The 11,006-nt window shown below is 40.0% G+C and overlaps 1 protein-coding gene across 1 annotated transcript; it reads right to left on the reverse strand.

The window, feature by feature from the left end:
- Window positions 1-1,899: 1,899 nt before the first annotated feature.
- On the reverse strand, window positions 1,900-10,944 carry rnf126 (ring finger protein 126). The gene is made up of 9 exons (XM_080034607.1): window positions 10,661-10,944; window positions 8,426-8,484; window positions 8,265-8,325; window positions 7,930-8,168; window positions 7,495-7,563; window positions 7,313-7,382; window positions 6,779-6,872; window positions 6,091-6,206; window positions 1,900-3,802 (listed from the first exon to the last, which is right to left on the reverse strand). Exons 1-9 carry the CDS (start codon window positions 10,736-10,738, stop codon window positions 3,650-3,652), a joined length of 939 nt encoding a protein of 312 aa, XP_079890733.1. The 5' UTR covers window positions 10,739-10,944; the 3' UTR covers window positions 1,900-3,649.
- Window positions 10,945-11,006: the final 62 nt, after the last annotated feature.

Raw genomic sequence — 11,006 nt, forward strand, 5'->3', positions numbered from 1 at the left:
TTAAACTATTAGTTTTTGCCGCTCCTCGTTAAGCTCAAGCTGTCTCCAGGCCTCTCAGTCATGGCCTTTTAAGTTTGAATTGCCTCGAGAAGTTCTTTCCAAATTATCTGACGGAAATAGAGGTTTGACATGTGGTCAATCATAGCAACATCAAAAGTTTAATTACCACGTGCCACTAGAACTCAAATGATGTCATAGGTTTTAGAAGGTGTTTTCAATGACACCCTCCCTGAATAGATGTCATCCATAGTTGGTGTTTAGTGCATCCTAGCGGCCGCTCGGGGGCAGCACAGATGGTGTATGGTCAATATAATGTGATTCTGACACAAATAAGTTTCTAACAGGTCTACAGCCTAGGTCAATTTCTCTAAAAACAGGTAAACTTTTTGTCACAAATCTCACCTCAATGGTTCTTATTAGCTGAACACACCAAACCTTCCACTTTTCATAAAAGTTTGTTAAAGCTTGTTTGGATATCTTTCCCCTTGAGTCAGGTCAGGGCAGATGATAAGTGCACAAATGACTGCAGAAAGATGTTTGCAGAGCACACATTCAATCACAGGTTTCAAAAATGTGAACTGCTTTGGCAGTCTACCTGCATCCCTAGTATTTTTAAGAGACGAGAAACACAGAATAAAGAATCCATTAGATATCCATGTCCAGCTTAGTCAGCTATAGGCTACTGCATAATCAATGCAGATATAGCCTGTAACAAGGGTCAGCACGTACATCAGAGGGTATGTATACATTGCACACTGACAGGAGGATGCTGTTGGACTCAGATGCAGGTTCAACATCACTGATGGGCTGTTTGGAGGTCTGCTTGTCTTGCCTTTTGCAGTAGTTAATGCATTTTCTATACGCATCTTTGTTTGAAAGAGTTACACTTGTTTGTGCCAAAGCTACAGAGCATGATGAGAGCTACACACTGAAGATGTGGGCCATGACAATCTATTGCTTGGTCACCTGAGAAGAGATTTAGCAGCCAGCCTATTTTCTTTGATCTAGTTTTGGCAAGGTCTAATTTTGGTAACATATATAGCTCGTTCTTGCACACACATACTCACAAATGCCTACCTAATGATAGCAATGTGACTTATATAACTGAATTTAAATATCATCCCTGCTGCATAACACTAATAGAATTCCAGTGTCCATTTTAGCATAGCCTACAATCTTCTCGCAAATGTCTTACCTTTTGACATCAGTGCCAGGAAGTCATATGCGTGCGTCATCTCTCTCTCTCTCAACCTGCCCTCTTTCTCCCTCTCTGTGCAATCCTCCCTCCCTCCACTTCATTCGTCAATGCAGAGGAGAAGTGACAGAGACCAAATAAACACAGCAGTTCACTAAAATGGCAAATACGATTAAAGGACATGTTGAACAGGTGGGTAAGTACTGTTAGTGGTGCTATGGATGCGTCAGAAACTACTAGTTTATCAATTCATCTGTGTTTTAACTTCTATAGGGAAGATTGAGTGTAGACCACATAACACCCACGCTCTGAAGTATAAGCAAATGAGATGAAAAATAGAAGAAATTGGACGTTTCAGACACATGTTTTTATACTACAACCAAATTCAAACCTCTTGACTGACTTCACACAATTGATCCGTACTGAACTACTTATTATGTGACATTTATATCCATTTTTTCACCGCAGACATTTTGACCTGTTGAAGCAGGGAAAGCAACGGTGTGAATTAAAACATTAATGATGGTTCCGTGCCATTAAGTGTCCCATTAAGCAATGCCCTGAATGGAATGCAGCCATTAATGTGTTCAATTCTACCAGTGGTTTTCCTGCTTTTAAAGTCAAGGGCCATGATGAGGCTGCACTATTGATGATTTAGGTTTGTCATTCAAGAGGGTGTATACTTATGCACACAAGTATTTTACATTTGATCTCGATTCAAGCAGACATCTTGTTTCACTTTGACATTTAAAAGGGTCTTTTTATGTTGTCCAGTGTCAAAAAAGGCCACATTAAATGTACTTTGATTCAATGTCAAAAAGCAATAAAACATGAAAACCTCCAAGGTGGGTTACTCTCTTTTCAAACTATTCTGTACATTGTTGTTATTTGGACCAAGGTCAAATTTGGGACCTGGCAGAAAAACAAGTGCCACTGTTGCAAAATAATTATGGACCACTTTACAACATGATCATTTAACATTTTGAAATATCACAGGGTCATTTTGTACAAACATGATTAACATGCGTTTAGGATCTACTGCCATTTAAGCAAAGGAAGCCTCAAAAGATTAGAGTGGAAGATGAAAGACTAAAAAAAACTATCACAAGTGTTCTCCGTCCCTCTCCATAAATGTGGTATTTCTCCCGATTAAAAAACCGAGTAGGGTTAGACCTACTCGTACCAGTATTTTGAAACTCCACATCATCAGCAGAAGCTTTCAAATTTGTTGGTTTGAGCACTTTATTGTGACTGTATGAAAAATCAGTAAATAAAATAAAGAACACTTGTTTAGTGAAACACATTTGGTCAGTTCCATAGAGGTAAGACGGTCTCATGCCTTTTTTTATGTTCCGTTTTTCCTTTTACATTGCGAGTCTTGGGCAAGAGTTCAATAAATAAGTAGGTTTGCGAATATTTTCTCATTTGAGGAATAAAAGTGTCGACTTAATCAATGCAAAAATCTAAGACTTATTCAATGCCATTATGTGAAAATCCTTTTTTTCAGTAGTTTCTCCAGTGGCCCTGAGTGCTCACAGCACTGCAACTTAAGAAAACACATGCAATAAGACACAACACAAGAAAATATCTTCATCAATTTGACAACAAATGCGCAGCATTTAGAAAACACACTGCAAAGACCACAACACATTAGAAAAGAGCGATGCAAATAGACCGCAACACAACAGAAGTATTTCCCATGTACATAGGTCTTTGCAGCGCGTTTTCTAAATGCTGCACATTTGTTGTCAAATTGATTAAGATATTTTCTTAATTTGCTTGTGTTTTGTCTTTTTGCATGTGTTTTCTTAAGTTGCAGTGCTGTGAGCTCTCAGGGCCACCGTAAGTTTAAAATTCACATTACCAATATCAAACTGAATTGTGTGCAAAATTTTAATAAAAAGGTGCAAATAATAAAAATCTAATGCAGTCACTCCTTTCCACCAAGGTTAAGTTTGATCAATGAACTGTACAGTGGCTGGCAGTTCAAAATGAATTATCTATCTACACATCTATGTTCTGGGCATCACCACAGGAAATATATATTTTTCTTTAAACAGCATTTTGTCTTTTTAAATATAAAATGTGTCCCAGTCTGAAAGCAAAGACTTGTTCTCAACAAAACGCAGTCCACTCTTGCTTAAACTCTGCTCGGGTTCTAGTCACAGTCTCATCTTTGTTATTATTCACAGCCTTCATCTGTCCAGTTTCACCCCTTCAACTACTAGGCCACTTTAGCAGCAGGAGCTGGACCCAGTGTCTGTTCAGCACAGGAGGGGGATGGGGGAGGATGATGACTAACGGTCTTCAAATGACTCAGAGTCCACCTCGCCTCATATTTTCCCCTTGATTCGAAACAGACCTTGTCCTAGTCCCAGCTGTGGAGAGGAACCGTTGGGACTGGTTTGACGCGTGTTGAGAGTTTTTTTCCCCATGTGAGGTGGCGGTGAAAATCTATGAGTTGCTTGCAGCATTCTCATTGTTAGGCGAGTTGGGGGAGGAAGAGGATGAAGAGGAGGGAGAGAAGTTCATTCCCGATAAACCGGGTGGGTCTGTGGCTGTGTTCTGTCCACTGAGACTCTTCCTGCACACAGGACACGTATCATGCTGTTGGAAACAAGGATAAAAGAGACTTGTGTCAAATCTCAAAAAGTCAAACCCATTCACAGATTGAAGAGCTAACAGTAGCCTGCATCCAGACCTCTGAATTCCCATCCAAATCTAAGATCTGTAAAGCGACTCATATGGGTCTGGTGTTGTGCCCATTGAAAGTTTTCTCTTGTTAAATAAAGAACTGAGAAATAAGAGCTTAGTAGGCAGACATAAGAAAGGGGATATCAAAGTCTACTACATAGTTTAGCTTGCTAGCTATTTACATTTGTGATAAATAGCGACAGAAATATTTACAAGATCACAGTTGGGAAGAAAGAAAAAAATATATCAAAATCGACATATGTCAGTGTTTCCCCTACCATTGTACAGGCCTGGCGGGGCCGCCAGGCCAACGGGACCCCCCGCCAGGCCAACAGCAGCCTAACTTAAAAAAAAAATAATAATAAAAAAAAAAAAAAAATTATTATCAATTTTTCATTGATTCCGTAATAATAATATGCGAGCGTCTGCGCGGCACTGTCGGTCTACCCCTCGTGTGCGCCTGTCTTTACAACCTCTCGTTTGATCATCCCATCAGCTGATCTGTGTGTCTGCGTGTGTGTATGTGTGTCTGCGCGCGGCGCGATGCGCGTGTGTATTCGGTGCGGGTGCGCACTTGTTAAAACACGGAAGCCAATGAGCAGGAGCATGACTAGCAAGCAAACGTTGATCTAGTGGCGAAAATAAAACCAGCGCCTGCTCTATGGAGATACTAAGGACTCAGTAACAGGGACGTTGAACAGGAAAAAGTGCTGCGCAAAGTTTAGAAAGTTAAAATCGCTACGTCGCCGTGGCAACACAACCAATCTGTATCAACAGCAGAGACAGCGCTGAAAAAAACGGCATGCACTCGTTTCAGTAAGTTTACAGAAGTGCCACACTGCTACTGCCTTTGACATTCTTCTCAGAAAAGCATTCATTTATTTTCAAGGGACATATTAATTTATTTATTGTTTTAACTGTCAAGTTATCTTGAAAACAGCAGGCTATTGTAGGCCTACAAGCTTTATGTTTTTGTATTTTCAATGCTACTTTATTTGTATGTTTTAAATTGAGAAATAGGCTAGATGAAATATAATGGTCGGAATAGGGAATTTGCCTTATGTAGCACACATGTTGATAGGCTAATCATGATGTGTAGCCTATGTTAATTCATTTATTTTCAACAAGGCTATTTGCATTAAAAAAAAATAAAGAACATTTTTCAATAGGCTAGCTTCAAGGTGAGGTGATTCAGATTATTCCAGAAATGAGTCTAAACAGGACCTGTCTATATTAGATCTTTGTGTTTATTGTTTTTTTATTGAAATCCATGTGTTTTTCTTCAATAGTTTACGTGGCTTGTGTCTCCAAATTATTACAGAAAATAGTTATAGGCAGGGCATATGTTGTTTACAGAGCACAGAATTAATCAGATTTCGCCTCTCAAAGTGCACCAAATTGATGCATTTAACTTTAAAAAGGATAAGGTTTCTTCTGCAGGGGCATGCCCCCAGACCCCCCTAGAAGGTCCAGTCTCACCCAGCAGGATCTAAAAATCCTGTGAGAAACACCACATGTACAAACGTACTGAATGTGAAAGTATAACCCTATGCCCTCATTTTTAACAGGCTGTCAAAAGAGGCTCATCCCAAATGGGGTTCGTTTTGGTCAATCTCTTCTAGAAATTTGGTACGCACGCGGCACGCATACTCTTTATCAGCTCTTACCACCGGGCCTAAAAAAAATTCTAGGGGAAACACTGTATGTGATCACTGTAAGTTAACTGCTCCTAGCAAACAAACCAATATCGCAGCTTTGGAAAATGGTAAACCTGAAAACAGTAACAGGCTGAAGTAAGGTCATTTATCCAAGCTTTCCTTTACTGACCCACTTTTATTTTATTTAGAAGGTTAAGATACCATTTCTTTATTCCCTGCATGAAGAAAATGCTGATGTTGACATGAACTGTGTTAACCTCCAGAAGCAAATCAGAGGCATAGCATCACCACTTTGCGTTTTGCTTACTGAGACACTGTCACTATCGATACGTTTAACTGCAGGCCGCTCTTCATTTTGTGTGATTTTGCAGTTCACTTGCATTTCTGAACGTCAGAAATAGCTTCCAATGATTTTAAAAATCCCAATGGGTTAAAATAAACACATTATCAAAGCAAAGATAAACCAAAGCGCGGCGTAGCTGATACCAATCAATCAAATACGGTGATCAACTTCTTTGGGAAATCCTTGATGGATATACATACCTGTTCCAGCCATGGTACTATACAGTCATTGTGAAACAGATGATTGCATGGCAGCTGTCTAACACGCTCCTGGATGCTGTAGTCTTCTTTGCACACAGGACACTCTAAACCAGCACCTGGGCAAACAAATAAACCATACACTTTCAGTCTGTGTGAGAGAGACCCACGGACACATGCGTCAGCTGGCCACAAAATTGTGATCACACTGATTCTGTTTATTTATCTTTAGGTGGTTTTGTGCAGTGCAAGATTAAATTCAAGGACTGTAGTACTCTCGTACAAATAACAACAACACAATTAAAAATTCAAATACACATACAGTATATGAGGGATCTTCCCACATTAGTCTTTGATACGATAAAACTAACACTGTTATTGAATTGGCTTAAAAGGACTATGCAAATTAGTTATTTTAATAGGCTTTCTAAGGTTGTAATTATAAATATGTCTGTATGAAGCTATTACACAGCACAACACTGGACAACAAAAGGAAAAACGTTGTGTTCTTTATAACTGACTACTTTATAATGACTACTAATTTGTAAAAAGAAACATTTAAAAAAAGGAGACTTTTACTGTTCTGTTTTTACAGAGAAGCCGGAAAAGCAGGAGAGTTGCTTCTGGCTCAGAATGGGTGAGAGACATCTCTAGCCTACCTTAGAGGTTAGAGAGAGAGAAGTGGACTTACCCACATGTTCCTCTGTGATGGAGATGGTGGGTAAACTCTTTATCCTATCTCTGTCTGCAGGAGGGGGACCCGTGTTTTCAAACTGGTTCAATAACTACATGGGGAAAAAAAGAGCAGTATCCACATAAATGGCTGTGAGATAATCTGCATGAGAAAAAGGTTGTTCGATAAATGATACTTCCTTTCCCTATCTAGCTTAACTATTATGTCTGATCTGAGGGACAAATCCTTCTCAAAGTTTAATTTGGCAGCTACAGAGATGCATACTAGCAAAAATAAAAAAGGTGCCGTTTGTTTATTGCCAGCAAGAGTACCTTAATTTGTATACTGGATTCTATTTTATTTTTTATTTTTTTTAAAGGCAGAAAGCACGGGAGATGATCAGTTATGATATGAATAGCACTTTCTCTGGGGCTCTCGAGGAAAGTATATCGGGACACTGTAGTCAAAAAATGTATATGCAGGTTTATCTCCAATGTCATGTATAAAAAAAGTTTTGAAAATGTTAAAAAAAAAAAATTCTACTTCTTATACCTGTGTAATGATTGCATCAAGACCATTGGCACCCCAGGCGTAGTCCATTGGATTGGAATGTAGCATACCCCTGCAACACAAGAAAAATGTCAACAAAGAAAGAAAGAGTTAACACAGTATACATTATTTTACTTTGATTAAAACAAGTAAACAAAGCATGTGTCACAGATTCTTATACTTACCATGATCCCATCCCCATATTCGGCATAGCAGTAGGTGCTATGATTCCATTTACTAGTTGCTGGATAATTCTGCATGTGGGAGAAAACGTCACTTGATGTTATTTTTACTGGATCTATTGGTTAAGCAAAGTTCTACATTCAACACATCATGTCACCTGGATATGATGACTGGTATCATCATCTTGTGTCGCACAACAACCGGCCACACACACACACACACACACACACACACACACACACACACACACACACACACACACACACACACACACACACACACACACACACACACACACACACACACACACACACACACACACACACACACACACACACACACACACACACACACACACACACACACACACACACACACACACACACACACACACACACACACACACACACACACACAGCTACTGGAAAAAGTCTCACCCCTCTAATGTGGGCACTCCTTCGTGGCGCGTACCCTGCCGTCGAGGAACGTGACGACCCCGTGGCTGACGTGCGCTGTATCGTTGCCGTGACGCCATTTCCCGTTCCCTCCTGTTCTCTGTCTCGCGGTTGTCCTCTCCGGGTAGCTGTGTTCGGAGGTCAAAGTTTTCATCAAAAATCCCAAGTGCGAACGGACCGTAGCCAGAGGGAAATGAGAATAAGTGTTGATGATCCAAGCTCTGGCAGTAAAGAGACGACAGGGACAATGTCAAATAATTGTGGTGTGAAACATTTTCCTGAACCAGTTACCAGCTGATTTAAAAAGTCACACTGACCTCAAAGGCTGAGCGGCTCTGATCACCGGTGGAGGACGTGGACGCTGAGCCATTTTCATTTCTGCACAAACACAATGGTAAAGATATTGAAGAGCTAAAATTGCAAAGGCCACTTGAACATCAAAATAATGAAATTCATGAGACACAATAATCCTACATACCTTCTTTCCTCAGACAGTTCCTCAATGAAGCCAGAATCACAGAGTGGACATGTGTAGTCCTACAGTGAAAATGTAAATGTGAATACCTCATATATTACACTTATGAACACAATAGCTAACATATACATCTGTTCCTTGGGTACACCTAATGACAATTTATGCAACAACATCTTGACATAATCCTACCGAAATAAGGGTAATGAAGTTTAGTTTAGAGTCTTAGAAGGATTTTTGGAGGCTGTGTGCTACTGTTGAAGTGTCTACCATCACACAGACATAAATACCGTGGACAAAATAGTACACATGTCTTTCCAAATATAACACAATACAGTTCAACAACAACACAAACTGAAGCCTCCAAAAATACTGTAAACATTAAAACAACAACTTGAAGAAAAACTGAATATTTTAACATTTATAGACTAGGGTTTATTGGAAGATGCATTAGTTTTAGCTAGGTGTACTCAGAGGCATTGCTTGTGAAAAGGCAAGGCAGGCAACTGCTTGGGGCCCCGAGCCGCCAGAGGGCCCCCAAGGGCCGACCAATTATTTTTTTACAAATATATTTTATTCAACAAATATACAATACAGAGCAAACCTGACAAACCTAATGCCTCATTAGTAACTGCAGTGACTGCAGCTCCCTCTCAGGACAAGTTTAGACAAAATAAATCTCTCCCGGGACACAATTTGTCACCCTGATCCGCTGAAAATGCAGTATAGGATGCGGCCACCTTTTTTTTTTAAATATCAGCAACAGCAAGAAAACCTTACGAGGCGAAAAGAAAGAGGAGCTTATGTCTTTTCTCTCTCATTCACTTCAAAAAAAGTTCTATCAACAGCTGTTTCTTTGCCATTTTACCATTTTTCTAAGCTTTTTATAAAGAAAATCTTGGTAAATACCTATACACTTTGTAAGGGAGAAGTTAAGAAAGTTGGCTGACTTGTTTTGCTCATTTTACTATTCATTTGAACTGAAATAAAAGTTCTTTGTCCTTAATTCTCTTCACCAAAATACAACAAATTGCTTCTTTTACATGTTCAAATCACAACATATTCTTCTGGGGGGGGGGGGGGGGGGGGGGTGCCCTAAGACCCCCCTACAGGGGTTTGTTTAGTTTTCATGTCACCTCTTCGGTGGCTTATGAGTTTGCATGCCTGACTTATGTATGGCCTTGTAGGACAACATTTAAGTTATTTAAGATTTGATTGTTATTTTATATATGTTTTTCAAAATAAAAGGTTGTTGTACAATACACTGTTTTGGTCAGATTATTAATAACATAAAGGTGATGGAGGTTGGTTGGAGGGCCCCCTAGGATGTTTTGCCTAGGGCCCCCACAGACTCTCAAATCTTCACTCAAACTGGTAACTGAGTATAAGACGTTTAATATTGTAAAATATATCTTCCACTAAACACGTGACTCTTTGAAATGCAGACTTTGCTGATGTTGATGTGTAGACACATTACATACAAAAACATGTCATATGCTGTAAATACCACATAGTGAGCACTTCTAATTAGTCATTATTATGACCTCCTGAGACCACTGTCACACAGAGGAGCAGCTGGATGACTATGAATATAGTAACTGTCTGTTACTGTAACATTCAAGAAGCTTCCCATGAATGGCTTGACAAAAGACTGCTGTGGCAGGCAAGCGGGTTGTTGCCACAACAGCAATTTATTGACGGACTGAGAATGGCTTGTGATGAAAGTGATAGTGAAAGTTCTACTTCTCTTAGCTTGAAAATCACAACAACAAACTCCGCCTGACGGAAAAGCTTAATTTGAGCTGACTGTTAATCGTGTCATCAAAGCTAAACGCTATCAATCGCCCCCTGACACAACTGAAATCTGACTTAAAAAAGTGAACCTGCGCTTTCTTCGTTTAGCTCGCTTGCTGCTGGTAAACGCCCACCCCTGTTAGACCTATACATCTGTTAGGAGGATGGGCTATAGTAAGCTGTTAGAAATTATACCGAGCCATAGCTGAAAGTACAGGTGTAAAATATAAGAGCATAATGCCACCTTCATTACTACCTACCTACCTACCTTGACTGTCTCAATAGACCGTTTTTGCCTAATGGATTGGCTAACTAGCGTAGCTGAACAGCAGCAGTGAGTCGACGTGACTTGGTGTGCGCCACAAACACACAGACGAATAAAACCACAATAGCCGAAATATAATGTATCACTCTTCAAATAGCAAAATATGTCTCATCGGTACTTACCGTTAAACGGACCGGACTAATCTCTGCTGAACACCGGTGACAGAAAAACCGGCAGGGCCGTGTGGGAGCTTCAGCCATTTCTAAGCAGGAGACTAGTGCGGCAATTTCTTTATAGGTCCATGGTGCGGCACCGACGGGAAGCAGCAAGGGACAACAAAATCCAACATCAGCAATCGGAAGTACTCGGTGAAAACGGAAACATACGAGTGTAAACCATGGTGTAAACCAAACGTAACCAACGTAACGTATGCATGGCTAGCATGCTGCTAGCATGGCTAGGTCCATGATGCATGGTAGCTGGAGAAAATTAATAAGAGGAATATTTCCGGCTTAAGTTTTAGGCTAC

This window comes from Ammodytes marinus (genome assembly GCF_949987685.1).
Source record: "Ammodytes marinus genome assembly, chromosome: 9".
In the NCBI taxonomy this organism is placed as follows: domain Eukaryota; kingdom Metazoa; phylum Chordata; class Actinopteri; order Uranoscopiformes; family Ammodytidae; genus Ammodytes; species Ammodytes marinus.